This window comes from Marmota flaviventris, chromosome 9, assembly GCF_047511675.1.
Source record: "Marmota flaviventris isolate mMarFla1 chromosome 9, mMarFla1.hap1, whole genome shotgun sequence".
In the NCBI taxonomy this organism is placed as follows: domain Eukaryota; kingdom Metazoa; phylum Chordata; class Mammalia; order Rodentia; family Sciuridae; genus Marmota; species Marmota flaviventris.
The window spans coordinates 81518080-81540919 of NC_092506.1; the positions used below are offsets into that span (position 1 = coordinate 81518080).

Consider the following 22840-nt stretch of genomic DNA (forward strand, 5'->3'; position numbering starts at 1 on the left):
TTTAAATAGTTACATGTGCTACTAACTACCATCCTGAAAACACAGAGCTATAAGAGTATGATCTAGATAAATTATTTCAATTCAATGAGCATTTATAGAGGACCTATAGCCAAGTATTTGGACATGTGCTAAGACGGAAAAGTTAAAAGATGGGCCTTGTCCTCACATGCATATAAACAATGATATAATTAAGTACAAAAAAAGAAACACAATAGCATACAAATGTAACAAGGTTATGTGTACACCCAGGTGTTTAAAGTGGATCCTTTTTACTTTTGCTGGTCATGTGACCATTCCAAGTCCAGGGATCTCAATCAGGGACATTGTCAAAATCTGGAAACAGTTAATTCATGTCTGGGGGAAAAAGGAGCTACTGGCGTCTACTAAGGCCAAGGAGAACACTGCTAAACATACTATAATGTACAGAATAGCTTCCCACAACAAAGAAACATATAATCTAAAATGTTATTTGAGCCAGGGTTGAGGCAAGGAATATAATAAATTCAAAATCAATCCATGTACTTTTCATCCCCCTGATTCAGGAATTGTGCTTACCCCAAGCAGTAAAATTCAATGTTCAGGGTTTATTTGGAACTACTGGGAAAAATAATTCTTCCAGCTATAACAATAACAGAAGTCTGTGGACCAGCATGTGAGAATGTCTTCCATAAAGTGAAGTTTAGCATAGAAACCATAAGTGTGAGTGGTAGCAGAGGCCATAAAAACAGAGAGAAACCCACAACTTTAAGTTTGAATTTCTGGAATCAATCTCCTTGACACCAACATACTCTTAAAACTTTTTAGTTATATAAGCTATACATTGCTCATGTAGCTCTGACACTGGACAAATTACTTTATCTAAGGTTTAACTCATTGTACATAGATTGTGAGTAGTAGGGCTGGAGGTACAGATCAATGACAGTGCTTGCCTACCAGGCAGGAGGTCCTAGGTCTGATCCCCGAAACTGCAAGAAAATAAAAATAAAGGTAGACCCTAACTGCCTAGAACATAGTTAGATGGATTTAATGCAAAATGCTGTCCAGAGTGCACAGCATATAGAGGCAGTCAGTAAATATTAGTGTTCACAATTATTATTATTGTCATTATTACCCTAAATGATTTTTAAAAGAATAAAATGTGAAGTAGAAAAGCTGGCACAAAGAACTGAATGTCAGCAATTAATGTTGTTGTCAACCTACATATTATTAAAAGCATTCACCCAACTTTACTTTAGTAGGGGTTCGATTTTCTACAGGGGTTTATGAGTGGCAAGTCACACAGAAAGGGAAGATGGGGCTTATACTGAAGCTGTAGGGAATAAAGCAAACACATTTTAAGATTTTCTGTGGGGCAGACATCAGGGTGAAAGGTATGCCAAATGGAGATTACTGGAGAAGCTACATACCACAATATCCCCCCACTGCCAATCAGAGTCACTGCCCAGTCTCATAAGTGAAGACAAGCCAATTATCAAGTCAGGATTAAAAAGAAGAAAATGATTATAAGTACTTTTTTTAAAAGAAGGAAAGAAACTGAGACAAAGGTTTAATTAAAGTCTTATCAGCTTCATGAGAATATAATAAATACAAAGGCTTCCCTCTACTAAATTACTTTATTGAAGGTAAATAATTTCTCAACCAATGTATATCTCATTGACTTCATCTAAAAGAATTACCTTCTCCAAACAGAAGCTTTGTATGGCTTGGGTTACTTTAGGATTATCTGGGTTAAAAATATCTGTATGATTAGCCAGAACAACATCCTCCATAAAAAACTGCCGCACAGTACCAAGAGGGATCTTCTGCATATTCATCTTCCTCCCTTTAACACGGAGCAAACCAACGTGTCTGAAAAGGGAGAAAACTGGAAGCTTAACTACAACATTTATTTCCCCAGAAAATTAATTTCTAACTTTCTATAAAATATTTCCTTACAAAATTATATCCTTAAAAATAAATGTTTTTCTCAGTTTAATCTTAATGTCATTTTCACAGGAAAAAAATGGTAAACCTTCTTTCTCAGAATAAAATTCACTCATTCACTATTTTTCCTGTCTAAACAAATTACAGTCTTATAAGGGAAGATAGACCTAAGTATAATAAAATGTTATCAGGACAATAATAAAATTAATTTACAGCAGAACTACAAAGGGGGAAAAAACAAACATACATCCTATAAGCCTCCTATTATAACAATCTGAATGTCAATAGATCCCTAGATTAAAATCCCTTAAAAATGGAGTTTAGTCACTGTTAACTACTTTTTAAAATCACATCACTCTGTCAAAAAGAGATTAAATATATTATCTTATTGCATTTGTAACTAGAAAAATCACAATTAAGTGACTTTATGGGATTTTGTTTATAAATGAATTTTATGAAATTAGCAGCCATCAACATAGCGTTATATTTAAAACTTAATAAAAATGTTAGGTTTGAATTTGCCTAATGAATGGCAAAATCAACATCAAATGGATGTTTCCTTGTTGAAGATGGCTTAAAATCTGGGAAAACAGTAAAACCACATAGAATAACCAACATTCACAAATAAATCTTTCTTATATTGCCAATACCTTGAACCCATGGGATAATTAGGAGATTATTACAACAAGGATTTCTTTAAAATTGATTTGAAACATGTAACAATGACTCACTTCTTCACAGCTTCTCCTGGGGAAAGAGAAGTAACCACTGAGCTTCCAGGTTGTGATACATAAAAGAGCTGCTGCTCATTTTTGGTCGGAGCTATTTTACACTCATGTTCATGGCCCCAAATAACAAGATCAATGAAGTCATCCAAAAACTGTTCTGGAATGAAGTTTGTACTTCCATGTTTACTCCTATATCAAGATTTTTTTAAAAATAAATAATATAAATTCATAGCAATACAGAATAATTCCATATTAACTAAGACTATACAGATTTTTCTCTATTCACTTATGATATATTATATCATTCTTTGTGCCAAAAACTTACCATGAGATTGGGAATACAAAGATAATCAATATCTAGTTTTTTACTTTTAGGTAGTGACAGACTAGCAGAGCACAGTCAAATAGGATGTCAAGAGAAGGTGGTCAACCCTACATTCAAGGAGTCACAAAAGGCTTTACAGAGAAAGGTTCCCCAGCTTTGGTCAAGTCAGGAAAGCATGAGCACTGACAATAAGAAAAATCCACAAACTGAGCTGGGCTTGGTGGCACACACACATATGTAATCCCACCAGTTCAGGAGGCTGAGGCAGGAGGATTGTGAGTTCAAAGCCAGCTTCAGCAAAAAGCAAGACACTAAGCAACTCACTCAGTGAGAGACCCTGTTTCTAAACAGGATGGGTGGGGGGTAAACTCATACACTGCTGTTGAGACTGCAAATTGGTGCAGCCAATATGGAAAGCAGTATGGAGATTTCTTGGAAAATTGGGAATGGAACCACCATTTGACCCAGTTCTCTCTCTTCTAGGTCTATACCCAAAGGACTTAAATAAAACAACATACTACAGGGACATAGCCACATCAAGTTTATAGCAACACAATTCACAACAGCTAAACTATGGAACCAACCTAGATGCCTTTCAATAGATGAATGGATAAAAAATATGTGGCATATATACACAATGAAATATTACTAATTAATAAAAAAGAATAAAACCATGGCATTTGCAGGTAAATGGATGGAGTTAGAGAAGATAATGCTAAATGAAGTTAGCCAATCCCAAAAAAACAAATGCCGAATATTTTCTCTGATATAAGGAGGCTGATTCATAGTGGGATAGGGAGCGGGAGCATGGGAGGAATAGATAAACTCTAGATAGGGAAGAAGGGTGGGAGGGGAAGGGAGGGAACACAGGGTTATTAATGATGGTGGAATGTGATGATCATTATTATCCAAAGTACAGATATGAAGATATGAACTGGTGTGAATATACTATGTATACAGAGATATGAAAAATTGTGTTCTATATGTGTAATAAGAATTATAATGCATTCTGCTGTCATATATAAATTAAAAAATAAAACAAAAACAAAACAGGATTGGGGATGTGGCTCAGCAGCCAAGTGCCCCTGAGTTCAATCCTCCATGCCCCCCACCAAAAAAATCCACAAACTGATCTCATTATATGCACCCCCCCCAAAAAAAGAAGGCAGAAAATAAAATAAATCTAAATTTTGTAGTATAAAAACAAATTTCTAAATGTGTCCAAACCTTTTTTTTTTTTTTTGGAGGTGGGGACTGGGAATTGAACCCAGGGGTTCTTTACCTCAAACTTGAGGTCCTCCTGCCTCAGCCTCCAAGGTTGACCGGGCTACAGGCATGCACCACCAGCTGACCAATCATTTTTTAACATATCTGTTTCTTTTATGGATTATAAAAATCATGAGACAAACTGTCAACAAGAAATAAGAGTTTTTCAATATTAAATAAAATATTATATGAATAAGTGCTTTGCAAACCATAGTTTTATACTTAGAAAAGTTATTACCCAGTAAGAGAAAACAGAAAGAAAAGGTTTTCTCCAACATTAAATTATCCATTGGGTATTTAAGTGAAAATGCTCAAATACTTCAACCTAGCATTCATTTGATCAAAACCAATATTCATTCACTTAACCAACAAATATTTACTCAGGTCTAAAATGTGTCAAATGCCTCAGGCAGTTAACACAGCAGTAAACAAAATCCTTGCTCTTGTGGGGGAAACAAGCAGTAATACCATAAGTATATGTGTATAAAAATAAAACTTGTCAAGCAGTGATTGGTGCTTATCATAAGAAAAAAATAAAAGGAAAAGTGATAGGGAAGGATGCTACTCTACATACACGGGGTAGTCAGGAAATATCTCTCTGAGGAGTAAAAATGAGCAGAGAATTGAGATGAGGGATCCGTATGCAGAGGAAGAGCAGATGGTAAAGGTGCTGAAGTAGGAATGTGTTCCATGGGTCCAAGAAACAGTATGGAGATTCATATAGGTGAAAGGAATAACACAGGGAAGACAGGAAATGAAATCAGGGAAGCAGCAGGCTTAAGTATTTTGGAATGTTTTCATGTAAAAATTAAACATTTGCTGGGTGTGATGGAACAGACCTGTAATCCTAGTGACTGGAGGCTGAAGCAGGAAGATCACAAATTCAAGGTCAGCCTCTGCAATTTAGTGACCCTAAGCAAACTATCAATACCCTGTCTCAAAAAAATAAAAAGGACTGGGGATGTAGCTCAGTGGTAAAGCCCTCCTGGGTTCAAATCTCACTTAAAAAAAAAAAAAAAAATCTAAGGTATGAGATTATGACAATTACTTAGAAAAAGAAGGTAATTCTCAAATACATTATGATATCACTGTGACTTCATGGAGCAATGGCTCTTTCCTGGAATAAAGAAGGAAGATTATTCAAGTAGGCTGACTCTGATTTGTGACCTAGAGATGGATCAAAACATCCTAGTTGAAAGATTTTGCATGACAAAGCCCTCCTCAGCTTCAGACCACTCCTTCTTTCCCAGCAAAAGAAAAAAAAAAATGGTGAATATAGGAAAAAAAAATTACAAATAAAAGCAGCACAGCATAGAAGATTCAAGAATTCTCACCTAATCTGAGAAAATCTTTTGTTTTTTAACAACTTAAGGAAACAATAACAACAGACGTATCTAAGAATGCTAAGGCTGGCAAATTAATCTAAGAGTATTAAAAAAAAATCACAAAACCACAATGAAGAGGGTGAGGAAGAGGAAGTAAGTAACTTTGGAAAATGGTGTTTTGACTGAATGTAGTAAAGTTGTAGACAAAAATATACAAATATTGTACCTTGGTTGACAAATTTGTTTCTCACAGGGTTATGGTTTAGTAATTATGAAATTACCTTACATATAAACCTGGATCAAAAAAACAGGTAAATACATTATAGATGACACAATCCAGATTTCTGTTAGAGAAAAAAGTTACAAAAAAGGCAAGGGAGAAGACAAAAAATGAACCTTGTAAGTCTGGATTAGAATCAGCCTGAATTTATAATTGTGTTTCTAAACACATACATAGCCAGAAATAGAAATACAGGTGTGAATACATACATGCATTGCTATACATATAAAAATCTTTATTTCCTTCACTCTGTTTGTTCAGAGAGCTGAGAGAGCCACAGGAGCAACAAGCACACCCAGACACATAGGTATGTGTAGGTTTCCAAATATTACTTCCCAATAAAAGGAATCAGAGCTCCTTGGAGAAGTGGCTGATTCCAAGGCTAAGGGAAGAAAATACACGGTGAGACTACAATATCTTTTTTGGAGAGGGGGTAACAGGGATTGAATTTGGAGGTACTCAACCACTGAGCCATATTCCCAGCCCTATTTGTATTTTATTTAAAGACAGGGTCTCACTGAGTTTGCTTAGCACTTCGCTGTTGCTGACATTAGTTTTGAGTTCGAGATCCTTCTACCTCAGCCTCCCAAGCTGCTGAGATTAAAGGTGTGCACCACAGTGGCTGGCAGAGACTACAGCATCTTGAAGTGCAAAAAAGCTAAGGTTATACACAAAAAAAGAAAGAGGGGCTGGGGTTGTGGCTCAGTGGTAGAGCACTCACCTAGCACTAGGTTCAATCCTCATTACCACAGTAAGATAAATAAATAAAGTTATCGTGTCTATTTACAACTAAAAAATATTTAAAAAAAGAAAAAAAGAAAAGGAAAGGGGTAAGTGAAATAATACAGAAGCCAACATAAAAGAGCCGCCAATGGTCACAGCAGGATTAATCCATTGGATTATAACTCAAAGAGTAAAACAAATGATCCTTAAACCCATTATGACATGTATAAATGAATAAGTAAATAATGGGGGACAGGAATAAGAAAAAAATCTTCCTTATAAAGAAATTACTAAATACAGAAAGAATAAAAATATTTTAAAAACATCACAATTATAATACCACACTATTAATTGCTATAAAGATGATCCCAGTGGATGCTAAGATTAGTGGGACAATTTTAAGGTGAAAAAGTATATTTAGATAGTCTCCAAGTATTTTTCCCAAAATGTTCATTAATTACAAAGTAGAAAATAGGATCTTTATAGTGGAGAAATCTGAACTATACCGATTAATCAAAGGATGGCTAGTATCACCAGCAATGAGACACATCAACATCATGTTGACTACTTGTTCTCTGATCAATGTTGTCTTCTATCTTTCACGCTGGCTTAAATCTGGATCACTTTAATGAGTTTTCCTTCCAACTTTTCTCTACTTCGGCATAGTACAAAGTGTTGCAGAACCAGGAAGGCTCCACAAGAGAAGAAACACTTCCCCAATGGTATAAAGTTTCATGGCAACCACACAAAACAAAACTCTGGCTGGCTTTTCCTTTGAAGCTCATACTGTTTATTTGAGAAAGTACATAAAGCAGTGCAAATCTGTGTCCTTCTTAGACCCCGCACTTGGAAAAAGCCTGCATTCACTAATGCAGAGTAATCTGCATTCAATAAACATGTTCAATAAGTAAATTAAATAACAGGCCCCAAAACCTTTGGATTCTTCCTTGACAATATCCCAGTTCTCTCTCTTCTGTTTCAGTTTCACTGTCATCACTGTTGCCATCTCACATTTCCTACTATGATAATCATATAATAAATCTTGCTTCAAGTCTCTCTTCCTGAAAATCAATTCTGTACCCTACCAACAGATTAAACATGTTTCAACCACTGGCAAAAGAAAACTGACCCAGCTATATTTACATATTCTAGAATGACACTTTTACATATATGTACCAGAAAACATGTATAAGAAATGTTTGTAACAGCAAGGTTTTAAAAAGCAAAAAAAAAAAAAAAAAAAAGCCAGGCACAGTGGCACATGCCTATAATCCCAGCGGCTTCGGAGGCTGAGGCAGAAAGATCTCAAGTTCAAAGCCAGCCTAAGCAAAAGTGAGGCACTAAGTAACTCAGTGTGACCCTGTCTCTAAATAAAATACAAAATAGGGGTGGGGATGTGGCTCAGTGGTCAAGTGCCCCTGAATACAATCCCCCCAAAAGCAAAATAATTGGAAATAAAAATGTACACTGACAGAAGAAAAAATAACTGTACATAAACAATAAAAATGAGGTACAAATCTAAGCAACAAAATGAATGAAACTCAATAATGCAATATTAAACATAAGTTGTTTGTAAAATATACAGCATCATTCCAGTTATACTAAAACTAAATAAAATAGCAATTATGGCTATACATGTGATTAAAAATAAATTAAAGCACTGGATATTAATTCAAAGCTGAAAATAATGCTTCCCCTAGACTATGTGGAAGCACATGAGATCATGAAAAGAGAATGGGAAAATGTACTGGTAAGATTCTACTTTTTGCTGAATTAATTTTATAGTTATTCTTATGCCTCATCCATACATATGCTAAAAATATCCTTTTATAGAAATTAATATACATTAAAAACAATTTCAAAATAAGCCATGTGCAGCAAGTCCAAGTTTCCCTGATTCTGCCTGACACTTTGAAAGAATAAGGGCATTATTCACTAAAGCACGTGAGCTTGGAAACAGATTTGGGGAACCTCAATACTTGGCCCAACATTGTTCAGAGAATTCTTTTACCTGTTTTGATGAATCACAAATAAATTAAACCAAGAGTTCTCATCTTCTTTTGGTCTCAACATTGTTACTTTTTTATTGACAAACATTCGATAAAGCCTTTCATCTGGAATGGACCCTGAAATAGACATTAGATATCTTAAAATTATTTTCTTACTTTGGTTTAAAAAAAGAAATGCTTTTCTTCTAAATTATGCATTTCTCAAAGTATTTCATTTTACTATTAGAGATATATTTAAATTCTGGAATAAGTTATAAGTGATATCATGTACAAAAGTTATGTTTCAGGTTCTTACATGACAGCAGTTAGATACATTCAAAGAACATGTTTCATTTCAGGGCTATGTACCCTCAAAATCAGAGAAATATGAACTAAAAAAGGAAGTTTCTTATGCTTAAATTCTTATTAAAATCTTTAGTAATACTGTTTTTCACCCCCTTCTTTATTATAAATTATAGGCATATGTACTTTTGATCTAAGATACACATTATTACATGCACAGATATTTAAAAAGTTAAGATAAAAATGTATTTTAGCACAGTATTTCTATGTACATTGTGATTTGAAATTAAAATATCATGCTTTTTTAATAATTCAATATTTTTCAAATAATTCTTGTTATTTCATGTACACCACAGGCTCACCTTGGTCTAGTGAAGGACAAAAAACAAATAAGTAAACAAAATAATAACAACTTGTAAATATTATAAAAAAGGGAGGAAAGCCAGGATGATAACAAGGAGAATAACAGTGTCGGGTGGGAAAGAGGGGCAAGGCTGCTACTTTATATAATGATTACAGAGGATGTCAGAAGAAAAACCATCAATACAACAATGTATAAGAGCAAGAAGTAGCCCAGCTCCCAAAGTAAATACCTTGGTATGGCCATTGGAATAACAACTGAGGTAGAATATATAATATACATAACTGGAGATAAAAGTCAAGGTATACAATGCACAGAGCATTTAGAAGGCTGATCTACTCAGGTGCTGACAAAATCTGATGATAGGTAGGCAGGTAAAAAGTTTGAGGGGAAGCTGGGCACAGTGGCTCATGTCTATAATCCCAGCAGCTCAGGAGGCTGAGACAAGAGGATCATGAATTCAAAGCTAGCCTCAGCAATGGTGAGTTGCTAAGCAATCTGGCGAGACTCTGTCTCTAAATAAAATACAGATGTCACTCAGTGGTCAAGAGCTCCTGAGTTCAATCCCCAGTACAAAACAAAAACAAAACAAAAAAAGAATTTGAGGGAAAAAGAGGGCAATTTAGCCAAAAGGTATGAGCTTTAAAAAAGCAGGGTATTTGGACATAACTTATTCCAGAATTTAAATACATCATACTTTGAGAAATGCATAATTTAGAAGAAAAGCATTTCTTTTTTTAAACCAAAGTAAGAAAATAATATTTTTTTTAAATAACATAATGTCTAAAAGAAAGTAGTGGTGGGAAACAAGAAGAGTGATCCCCATTTCTGCCCAAAAGACCATAGTAAGAGAACTGCAGGAGACCTAAAACCCTCAGACACCCAGCTGGGCTTCAGAGAAGGTCAGAAAGTAGAGGCAACATTCAAAAGAGACAGGCAATGCTGGGATATGTTCATTACAAAGAATTCTAGAGTTTATAGTGAAAGGAAGAAGGTTGGGATGGACACAAAGTCCAGTTAAAGAAGGCATAACAGGACAAGATGAGCCTTTGGGAGAAAATGGTTAACTGAGGAGACATGTCTCTGATGGTACCAGAGGCACAATGGGACCTGTCTTCAGTCTGAAGGTAGAAGAAACTGTTTTCTGGAGATATGATCTCTAACACTGCAGTAATTAAAACTGCTAATTGCTTTTTTAAAAAATGTATTTAACCTCCTGCTATATCACTTGTAGAAGCAGATGTGAGGACATACTAAATGGACTTAAAGCACACTTATTTCTGGTCTCAAAAATACTTGACACATAAAATACATAAAATAATGAATGTATTCTTTTAAAAATAGTCTTTGGTCTTTCATTCACATGGAATCAAGCCTAGCAAATAAGCTTCTGTCTACTGAACACTGGATGAATTAAAGATAGTGAAGTCAATAAGGCAAATGCTTGATCTTTAGAGATGACACTCTTAGATTAGCACTGTCCACTAATGTGTTCTAAATATATAATCTGAAATTTAATAGTAGCCATATTAAAACAAGTAAAAAGAAAGACAAATTAATTTCAACTTATCTTTTAGTAAAGATATTCTACATTTTTCCCTCGGTCTTTGAAAACTAGTATGTACTTTACATTTCAAGTGTCCAATGTCTACATGAGGCTAGTGGCTACCATACTGAACAGTGATGCTTTAGATCTTTCAGAGACTTCTAAGATACCAAAATGAAGTTTTGCTAATTATTCTGTAATTCTAACATACAGGATTCTATATATATGTTTAAAAGAAAAAACTGAACACAATAAACAGATACTAAAGGAGAACTATATTTTAACCAAAATTGCTATTACGTATTAATGCTATTAAATTAAAGTTTTAACAAAATCTTCCAACTTTTTTTTTACAACCACCAACAAGTAATAAGGAGATCTGTTACACTTTTTTGCAGAGGATCACAAAGATATGTCCAAAATTCCATTTCACAATTGGCTAAACAATTATTTATTGATATAAACAGTAAAATGAAACCATCTTACCTAAACCATATAGAGCAATTTTTGTGGTTCCTTTTTGAAGCAAAACTGGACTAATGTCTATCTTCTCCACAGACATTGAACGTCCAAAGTGATTTATAAATCCAGCACAACTTAAAATATCCAGGGCACAGAGAGCATCTGCCTATGAAAAATATTTTCAAAGAATATTAATGTGTATGTACAAATAAACACTCTGCATAAATACCACACTACCTTTAACCAGCATACTGCACATACTACCTGCCTTATCTAAATGCTTAGGACCAGAAGTATTTCAGATTGTGGGAGATTTTTGGATTTTAGAAAGTTTCCATAGATTTTGTCAACTGAGTATTCCTAATCTGAAAATTCAAAATCAGAAATGATCCCAAGTCCCAAACTTTTTGAATAGCAAGTTTCATATTTTAGAGCATTTGGGGTTTTTATTTTTAGATTAGGGATATCCAACCTGTAGTTACAAAAACATAGGTTAGGATAGTGTCTTCTCAAAATTCCAATATTAAAAGTATCCACTACCTTTTTTCTACTCTAAGTTATCTACAGCAACTGGACTCACACATTAAATGCCAAGTAAGCATCTCACTACAACTACGTGGTGTCTTGGCCACTAAAAAGTAAAAATCAACCTAAAACAAGTGCTTTGTAATTTTAAGCATACCTCTTGAAACCTAGGGAAAAAGACTATAGGTAATAAGTGACTTAAAATATTTATGACCAGATTTTAAAAAAAGATATCTTGAGTTTAGGACCTCTAGTATTACCTCCATGACAAATAGGAAATAAAATACTCTAATTTAGATTTAAAGATGTTTGTGAAATAATTATATCCTATAAGTGAGATCCTCAAGAAATGTAAAAGCACAAGTAAACTATAAAACACTACACAAATATTAAGTGTTTATTCCTCCTGGCTACTCATTGCCAAACTCAGTTCTAATCAAATGAAAGCATAGCTGATATACCAATTCTTATTCTAGATTTTATTTTTATCTAAGCAGTAGTAAAAATGCTTATATTAGTGATAACAAATCAAATTTGACTTCTTGACTAAAAATTTGACTACAAATTGCTGAGGAAAAGAAAAGGATTGCTTTCCACAGATAAACTAAACTGAACATTTCTAAAATTTCAACAAACAATAATTACCCCTGTAGGATCATCATGATTTCCATGAATACTAAACACTGGAATTGAGATGTTGAGATTGCCATCTTGGTAGTTCACCCATGGAAATCTTAAAAAAAGAAAAGAAAACTGAAAGTTTCTACAAGGGACAAAAGTTGTTTTGCAAGACTTTCTTCCAAAAAAAATGCATGCGATTATAGACATATTGTACAATTTAAATTGGCAGATAACCACTAACAGTACTTCAGAAAATATAATCATAGATAACAATTCATTTCAACTAAAGCTTGAAAATATCTCACAAAGTACTACATTTTAATGAAAATCCAATAACATTAAATGGTGCTTCTGAAATGTATGAGTGATAAAGTTGATTAATAGGAAATTAATAGGCCTCAAAAAATTTAAAAACCTTTCCATATGGGGTTTTTTATTCTTTTTTAACTTTAATTTGTTATAATAACAACAGAATGAATTACAATTCATATTACACACATAGAGCACAATTTTTCATATCTCTGGTTGTACACAAAATAGTCAACATCCTTCATGTCTTCTTAAATGTACTTAGGGTAATGATGACCACTGCATTTCACCATCTTTCCCACCCCCATTTCCCCTTCCTTCCCCTCACTCAACTTTTCCCCTTGGTCCTATCTAGAGTTCATTTAATCCTCCCATCCCCACCCCAGCATATTATGAATCACCATCCTTAAATCAGAGAAAGCATTCAGCATTTGGTTTTTTGGGGATTGGCTAGTTTCACTTAGTATTATATTCTCCAGCTCCATCCATTTACCTGCAAATACCATGATTTTATTCTGTTTTAACTCACAACTTCCTTAATAAAATTCCTATAGCACAAGAATTAATATCAAGAATCAATAAGTGGGATGGATTTGAACTAAAAATCTTCCTTCTCATCAAAAGAAACAATCAGTGAGGTGAATAGACAGCCTACTAATTGGGAACAAATTCTTACCAAACCCACATCAGATACAGCATGAATCTCTAGTATACATAAAGAACTCAAAAACCTTAACACCCAAAAAACCAATAATCCAATCAACAAATGGGCCAAGGAACTGAAAAGATACTTCTCAAAAGATATACAATCAATCAACAAATATATGAAAAAATGTTCAACATTTTTAGCAATTAGAGAAATGCAAATCAAAACTACTCTAAGATTTCATCTCACTCCAGTCAGAATGGCAGCTATTATAAAGACAAACAACAATAAGTATCGGCGAGGATGTGGGGGAAAAGGCACACTCATACATTGCTGAGGGGACTGCAAATTGGTGCAGCCAATATGGAAAGCAGTGAGGAGAATCCTTGAAAAATTGGGAATGGAACCACCATTTGACCCAGCTATCCCTCTCGTAAGTCTATATTCAAAGGACTTAAAAACAGCATACTATAGGGACACAGCCACATCAATATTTACAGTAGCATAATTCACAACAGCTAAACTGTGGAACCAAACTAGATGCCCTTCAGTAGATGAATGGATAAAGAAAATGTGGTATATATTCACAATGGAATATTATTTAGCATCAAAAGAGAATAAAATCATGGCATTTGCAGGTAAATGGATGGAGCTGGAGAATATAATGCAAAGTGAAATTAGCCCATCGGTATAGTTTTTATTTGTCATTAGGACAGGGGAGAAAACACCTATAGTTTGGAATCCAAAAGAACTACATTAATGATCTTAGCTTTATCACCTCCTACCTGTACAATTTAATCTTCTGTCCACTGCTGTCCCCAGTCATCCTATTCTTCTCAGAGGCAAATAATGTTAGCAATTTCTATCACATCTTTTCATTGTAACATATTCACTTATTTCATTTAACATATTTTAAAAATCATTCCACAGCAGTACTATTCATGAGAAACTTCTGCTTTTGTGGCCACAATGTATTTCATTATATGGCTGATGATACTGTATTTAAGCAATTCCCTATCAATGTACATTTAGATCCTTTCTAGTCTTTTCTCTTATAAATAATGGTACAATTAATAATCTTGAAAAGTTTCCCTGTTGAGAGTGTATCTGTAGGAAAATTCCTAAAGGACACTACTGGGTCAAAGAATATATGCATTTGCAAGTTTGACAGCTACTGCCAATTTCCCTCCATAAAGGCTGTTCAGAATTACACCTAACACAATGACATGCACAAGAGAGAAAAACTTCCCCAACCTCACCAACATACAATGTTATCAAGTTTTTAAACCTTTATGCCAGTGCTCACTTTGGCAGCACATATACTAAAATTCTAAAAATACTGAGAAGATTAACATGGCCCCAGCACAAGAACAACACACCAATTTATAAAGCATTACATATTTCAAATACATATATATCTGTATGCCAGTGGTTCTCAATCCTAGCTGCATGTTAGAATCATTTGGGGATCTTTTAGGAAGTACCTATGCCCATGACACACTTCAAAAGATATATGACCCTTGGCATGGGCACCAGCATTTTTGAGTATTTCTAGGTAACTATAACATGCACAAATGACTGAGAAGCACTGATCCATGCCCATCTGAGTAAAAAAAAAAAAAAAAATTCAGTATAGCTTTATTTTTTATATGGCATTTTATTTCCTTTTCTGTCAACTATGTCCAAATTTTTACCTATTTTCCATTAACTCAAGAGGGTTTTTTTTTTGGTTTTCTGTTTTGTTTTGTTTTTTGAGGACAGGTACCAGGGATTGAACTCAACCACTGAGCCACATTCCCAGCCCTATTTTGTATTTTATTTATAGATAGTGTCTCTTTGAGTTGCTTAGCACCTCCATGTTGCTGAGGCTGGCTTTGAACTCTTGATCTGACTGACTCAGCTTCCTGAGCTGCCACTGCACCCAGCCAAATCCCAGTTTTTAAAACAGACAAAGGGTATAAACAGAAGAATATATCAAAGAAGATATAAAAATCTGAGAAGATGTTCAGTCCCAGTATTATTTAGGGCAATACAAATTCATACAATGATGTACAGAAAATTCAAAGAACTATATTTAGTATGCAAATAACTTACAGTGAAAGTGAAATAGCTATAATTGTTAATGTGTTTATGAGTATTTACAGAAAAGATATGCAGGTAACATTCACTTCAACATATAAATATACTTACTTACTAAAACCAAAGTTGACTGATTGATCACTAATGATTTCAAACTGTACAGGACGATCACCCATACAATATTTTCTTAATAATTCAAGGCATGTATGTAATGTTTTTCTTGAGGGCTTATTTTCATGGAAAAGATCACCACCTAACAAAATAAAATCCACCTAATCAAAAGAAAATAGTGTTAAAATTAGTAGGTTTTATGAGTATGACTTTTAAAAAATCTATAGATGAAAAAGGTAGAAAAAAATCTTTAATAATTAAAGACAACATCATGTATGACAATTTAAAATCTTATGTTTCCTTTGTACTTTTTGCTCATTTGTTTGTTTTTGTGGTGTTGGGGATTGATCCCAGGTCCTGTGTATGCAGGGCAAGCACTCTACCAACTGAGCTATATTCTCAGCCCCTTATGTTTCCTTTATTTAAAGGTCCTTCCAATCTGGTGATTAATCTTACTCCAATTTAGGTTCAAAAGCTGCCTTTTAAAAAGACACATTTAAATTACTACACCAAGTCCCTGACTCAAGTTACCCAAGGTGATATATATTCTTTTAAATTAAAATCAAACATAAACTTTGCACTTTAACAGAACACACAGAATAGATAGAAAATTCAACCCAAATTATTTAGTGTTCTTACAGGCACTGGTAGCTAAGGAAATAGCAATTTACAAAAGAGATGATGTCCTTTCCCTCATTAAATACTACGTGCAATACCCTGTACTGGGTCCTGAGGCTATAAGAAAGAATATTATATGATCACTATCCTTAATACGTTCAAATTCTAATGGAGGAGACAAACCATTATGCACTTAAAAATAAGTCAGACTCTGACATGCAGTAGAATGGATATGTAAATAAACATAGATGGCACTACAATGAATTGAGGGAAGATGTCCAACAAAAAATCCAGGGGGGATGTGTTAACATCATGGCATTTGAGTTATAAATGAAAGATAAATGAGATTTTTGAGGAAAAGCATTCTAGAAACATCAGTGAAGAAATAAAATCACACAAAAAAATTCCAACACACTCACACTTTTAAGAGGTATACAATCTACCTAAAGAAACTTAAGTTATTAATTATTTAAAAGACTGGAGTAGGGATCACTGTGGCTACAGTGGTCAGGGGGAGTTTATTTCAAATGCGAGATTTACGCTAGGCCTTCAAGACTGAATATGATTTGAATAAAGAAAGAAAATTATTATAATGGAAGAAACAAAACAAATACGAAAAAAATACACTGAGTCAGGCTTACAGGTGGTGCATGCCTGTAATCCCGATAACTCAGGACGCTGACGGAGGAAGATTGCAAGATCAAGGCCAGCCTGAGCAACTTGGCAAGGCCCTAAGCAATTGAGCGAGGCCCTGAAAAATAAAAAGGGCTAGGGTTGTAGCTCAGTAGTTAAGCATCCCTGGGTTCAATCCCCTGTATCTGCCCCGGCCCCCAGTCCCCCTACAAAAAATACACTGAGGGAATGAGAAGTAGTTGGTTAATGTATGTCACTTCTATAAAATGAAAGGAATTCTGGAGACTGGTTACAAGGCAAAGTGACTGCACTCACTACTACTGAACTCTGTACACTTCAAAAGATGGTGAATTTTAAGTTATGTGTATTCTATCACAATTAAAAAATATTTTTTTAATATTTTTAAAAAATAGTTTGTGGCTCCAGGAAACCCCGAGAAGGGCTTAACTCACTATTGTGGTATTCCGGCCCAAACTTGCAGAACCTGAAATCTAATTATGAGGAAATACCAGGCATACCCAACTGCAGGCACATTGTACAAAATAACCAGTCTGTACTCTTTATTTAAAAATATCAGGGTCATGAAAGACAAAGGCAGATTGAGCAAATATACCAGATTAAAGTAGATCAAAGAAATATGTCAACTAAATGAAACATGTAATCCTGGCTTGGGTCCTGGAGGCCACCTATCTGCCCTTAAATTGCTATAAGAGACATTACTAGGATAATCAACATCTTAAAACTACGTAAAGATATTGAATCAATATTACTTTCTGGTTGTGAATTGTGTATTGTGGTTACACGTGCAAATTATTAAGTGGTTCAGGGGGAAAAGTATGTGTATGTGAAAAGATAAAGCAAAGAAAGTCAATGTAATAAAATGTTAGAAAATCTGGATGAAGGACTTTTCTTGTAATTTTTTTTCTATAAGACTGATTATTATTTCAAAATTGAAAATCTGAAGTCTCCAAGGAACAAGGAAATAAAATAAGACTGATTAGATCACAAGGGCAAACATAATAGAGAACTGCAAAGTCAGGAAGAATTCAAACTTTAATAATAAATATTAAATTCAAATTAAGGGAAAGAGTAATTAAAATATGCATCTAGAAGTTCCAGCATGGGGCCACTGAAGATGGGGAGGTGGAAAAATTAAGGGATTCTAGCAAGAAACAGACCTCCTTTGGTAACAAGTTTCTCTGCCCTCAGGGAAAGAAGAATCCATCTTAAAAGGAGTTGATACTAGCTATCTCCTAGCTCAATTAACAAAGTTCTAAGAGCTCCTATGGCTTTTTAGATCTTTTATAAATATTTAAATATAGAATGAACATGCAGGAAAGATTTTTCACTCTCATGGAATTTACCCTCCAGTAGAGAATACAGATAATAAACAAACAATTCACTGAATTATTTCAGGTGAGACTATGAAAAAAATAAAACAGAATAAGGTCACAGAGTGCTTAGGGTTTTGGGGGGTTTTTTTGTACTGGGGATTTTAACCCAGGGACACTTAACCATTGAGCCATATCCCCAGCCCTTTTTTATATTTTTTATTTAGAGACAGGGTCTCACTGATAGGGCCTTAGTAGGTCCTCGATAAGTTGCTGAGGCTGGCTTTGAACTCACTATCCTCCTGCCTTAGCCTCCAGAGCCAATGGGAACACAGGTGTGCATCATTACACATGACACATACGGTATTCTTACTTCCCTATTTCTAATATCAGTACCACCATTCACCCAGACTCAATACACTTTAATTATTGTCTTTCCTTTTCCCTCATCCTCACCCTCTACAACTATCCAAACATTATAAATTTTATCATGTATTATCTTTTGCATTAACTTCCTCTTTTCTATTCCTAATGCCACTGTTTTTAAAAAGATCTTTTTAAAGATCTTTGACCTTGTATCTTTTTAAAGATCTAAAACTGGTCTGATTCAAGCGGTACTACCCTGCTGCCAGAGACTTTCTATAGAACTGGGAACAAACTCCTCAATCACTCTGGCATACAAAGCCCTCCTTAAAGGAGTTCAAACCCTCATTTCTAATCTTTTGGCACACCTTCTGATACATGGCCTATAGGTGAGCCAAACCAACCTGCTAGTCATCTAACATACTTGAAACTTTTTCATGCCTGTGCCTTCATTCCCGCTTCACCTTGAACATACATTCTCTGTGCTCTTCAAGTACCAAAATCCAGCCCTCCTTCAAAGCTCAAGTTAAATGTCACCTCTTTCATTAAACTCATCTTGCTATCCTCATCTAAATGTCATCTCTTCCACCTCTAAAACTCCCAGGAAATACTATATGACTTTCTTAAAGCTCTTACCACATGTGACCTTGTATCTGAGTATTTTGTATATCATATCTCACATTTGGATTTGCCATATGTTCTTTGAAAGCATAAACTATAATATCAATCTTTTCATTTCAAATAGAAACTACCACAAGACCATGCATTCATTAAATGCCTCATAATATATTTGTAAATTTTAAGACTATTTACCAGAGTAGATCCTACTGTTATTAAGGATACAAACACAGAATCTGCTTTGAGTTTTTAGCATATTGATATGTAAGGAGGCCACATCAGCACAAGAGCCTCTAAAAATAAATCTAACCTAAGAGACAAGAAACTATTGACCAAAGAAATATAGTAGAATCACACAAATATATACATCAAACTCACTTCATTTTCCTGGGCAAGTCTTAAAATTTCATCAAGTGTGACAAATGTATCATTTCCTCTGACTGCATCTTTCTCCATAAATCCAAGGTGAATATCAGTTGCAACTAAGATTTTAAATGTATTTTCATCATCACTGTATTAAAAAATAAATATCATTTCAATATAATGCATTAAAAGGATATTCAAGTAAGTTAAGACGTAAGCATAAAATAAATAACAGCAGTTAGGAGTAAAGTCATTTTTCTACTGTTAACCTTGTTCTGAAAATCTGAAGTACTCAACATCACATAATTTTTCTAACCACTAATTCAATACATAACAAATTTGTACATAAGTTTTAAAAGGTTCTGTAACTGCTTCAAAAATTTATAATCCTGTTATAATAAACCTAAAGGCCTGCTTGTTTTCCTATTCTGTCCCAGCACAAAAACCCAAAGGGCTTTGATCTTGATTACTAGATTTGGTTATTTTACAATCTAGGAAAATCAAGTTTAAAAAGTCTTCCTCTAAGTTTGTAAGTAGATTTTATACTATTGTGCTAGTAACTTACATTCAGGGTCCTGGAAACACCTGCTTGACTGTACTTTCAATAAAAAGCTAATTTTTCATTAATAAATTTTACCAAGTAAGAAAAGAAATTTCAATTCAAATAAAATCTGGCAGAGGCAATTTTATGTGAAGCAGCACTGGAATAGCAATTAACATTCTCTTAAACAATGTCAATTTTAATTTTCTAAATACTTTTATATCTATGATCTCATCATAACTCCTAGTCAATAAAGAGGTAGGCATTATTATACCTGAAAAATGAAAAGTCTAGACACTGAAAAATTGATTTATCACTCAACTAATTTCAGAAACAGGACTAAAAGCCACATGAAAACTCAGGTTATTTTTACTAAACTATAATCTTTAAAATCTTTTTTTTTTTTTTAGAGAGAGAGAGGAGAGAGAATTTTTTAATATTTATTTTTCAGTTTTTGGTGGACACAACATCTTTATTTTTATTTTTACGTGGTGCTGAGGATCGAACCCAGCACCCCGTGCATGCCAGGCGAGCTCGTTACTGCTTGAGCCACATCCCCAGCCCCAAAAATCTTTTTTTTATTATTTCTTAAATTGTAGATAGACATAATGCTTTTATTTTATTTTTATGTGGTGCTGAGGATCAAACCCAGTGCCTAACACATGTTAGGCAAGCACTCTACCACTGAGCTCAACCCCAGCACCTTTAAATCTTTTTATACAAAATTATTATTTTTTTTTAATATTTTTTTTAGTTTTCGGAGGACACAACATCTTTGTATGTGGTGCTGAGGATCGAACCCAGGCCGCATGCATGCCAGGCGAGCGCGCTACCGCTTGAGCCACATCCCCAGCCCTTTTTATACAAAATTAAAATATTAATATATGAAAAGCATTTCCAGAAATATTTCTCTTTAGTAACTTCAAAAATGATATGTACAAAGTTCTGATTACTGTATACAAGCTTTTCAGATCACATTACTACATCCTTCCACAGCAATGTATAAAGTATTTTCACATGATTTCTCTCATTTAAATCTCAAAATTAATCTGAGAAAGGCATGATTATTCCAATTATACAAATTAAGAAATTGAGGCTAGGCTCAGAGAACTGCTGAATTTCCAAGGTCATATATCTAATTTTCACCAATGTCTTAAAACTACAATGAAAGACTCAAAGTCTAAGGCTTTTTCCACCTAACATTTTTAGGCCTTTTATTTATTTAGATTTATCCAAATTCATTTTCAATATATTTGATACTACATTAATTTACTCTAAAAATCTGCTTAAACAGAACTTCATGAATAAAACTTTATCATGAAAATTCAAGGCTATCTATAGCTTCAATATTTTAATAAAGTCTAAGAACATAACCTTACTACAGCAACATAACAAATTACTCCAAGACTCCAATCTATAGCTTCACAGTCTTAATAAATATATAGAATGGATTTTTAAACATTGAAAATATTCTTTTTGATGATTAACACTTCTATTCACAGGCAAGTTCTTTATTTATTGGTAATTTTTTTTTTTGGTTGGGGGTACTGGGGATTGAACTCAGGGTGACTGGACCACTGAGCCACATCCCCAAGCCTATTTTGTATCTTATTTAGAGACAAGGTCTCACTTAGTAGCTTAGCACCTTACTTTTGCTGAGGCTAGCTTTGAACTCTTGATCTTCCTGCCTCAACCTCCTAAGCCTCTAGTATTATAGGCCGGCACCACCATGCCCAGGTAATTTATTTTTTTAAGGTGATCATAGTTAATAATCATTGTAAACCCAAAGTAACCAAAGGATTCTATAAGCCAAGATGGGCTTACAGTGCATCAGCAGTACTCATTTTTATGGTCAGTAGGGCTCCACAAGGGCAAGATTTCTCTCCAAGAACTCCTAGGTCCTGTGTTCAAATGTGTCAATCGTTTCCAAATTCTAAAAACAAATATCAAAAACATATTTGTTAAAAGGTTGCACATATTTAACCATTTTCAGTCAGACTTCTTAAATAATCAGACTGGCAATTCTGAAAGTCTCATTTTCATCTAAGCGCTTACTATTATTTTTTAATGAGTTTATAATAGACAATAACGAGTCTTCAGTGCCACTTTAATATCACTGTTATGGTTAACATATCAGTGTTTCTTTTCCCTTGCTCTTACGGAAAATTAATGCATATTAATAAATGTACGGTAAGGGTCACGTAAGATTCTAGTACAGCACACAATTCTGGGTGTTAAATTGTATGCATAGGATTTTCTGTAGTATGGCGGCAACCCCATATTTCCTGGCCCAAAACAACGTTTTTAAAAGACCGGGATTGTTTTTATAAGAGAGGGACCCCATGTTTAAAGCTAGAAAAAAATAAATCAAACACGTGGAGAAACACCTTTGAGAGCCTGCAGGACAACTTTTAAGTAGTCAGACTTGGGAAGGAAAAGCTGTCACCGGCTTACACGTCCGGTGTTCCAGGTTGCATTGGGATTCCAAGAGTCACCAAGCTCTATTCGCGGTGGGACTCCAGAGCCATGAGCTCTCCACGCCCCTCCCCATCCGACTTCGCGGCCCACGCTCGCCAGAGCGTCCCATTCACTCTGGGCTTCCGCCTCGGAACCTAGAAAGCTAGGAGATGGTTACGATGCCTAAATTACCCCACACCTGGACTCTTCAAAGCCCCACCTTCGGGACCAAGACTGTCTTCTATCCAGGAAGAAGGGGCGGGATTCGTGAGTAGAAAAGCAAGCAGTCAGCCCGGGAAACACGAAGGGTCATAAACCTAAATTAGGCGCGAGAGAACCGCATCTGTGTTTCTCGCGATATCTCGTTAATTACGTAGGCTTCTCAAGTCCTCTTC

General features: G+C 34.6%; 1 protein-coding gene and 1 non-coding gene across 5 annotated transcripts in view; one reads left to right on the top strand and one right to left on the bottom strand.

Annotated features, from left to right (window-relative positions):
• Positions 1–22775, bottom strand: part of Mre11 (MRE11 homolog, double strand break repair nuclease) — a 64518-nt gene extending 41743 nt beyond the window's left edge. Inside the window, exons 1-9 of one of the 4 annotated variants that reach the window (XM_027951376.2) lie at positions 22666–22775; positions 21813–21921; positions 19463–19595; positions 15522–15682; positions 12401–12488; positions 11255–11396; positions 8582–8696; positions 2655–2840; positions 1677–1848 (exon numbers count right to left, since the gene is read on the bottom strand). In XM_027951376.2, coding sequence (XP_027807177.2) covers positions 1677–1848; positions 2655–2840; positions 8582–8696; positions 11255–11396; positions 12401–12488; positions 15522–15682; positions 19463–19595; positions 21813–21832 — 1017 coding nt within the window. In that variant the 5' untranslated portion in view covers positions 21833–21921; positions 22666–22775. Of the gene's footprint in view, positions 1–1676; positions 1849–2654; positions 2841–8581; positions 8697–11254; positions 11397–12400; positions 12489–15521; positions 15683–19462; positions 19596–21812; positions 21922–22375; positions 22451–22637 lie in introns of those variants that run through there. The other 3 variants (XM_071616624.1, XM_071616625.1, XM_071616626.1) reach the window with 3 other exon arrangements.
• On the top strand, positions 14630–14736 carry LOC114105102 (U6 spliceosomal RNA). The gene has a single exon (XR_003584952.1). It is a non-coding gene; the product is annotated as a U6 spliceosomal RNA (small nuclear RNA).
• Positions 22776–22840: the final 65 nt, after the last annotated feature.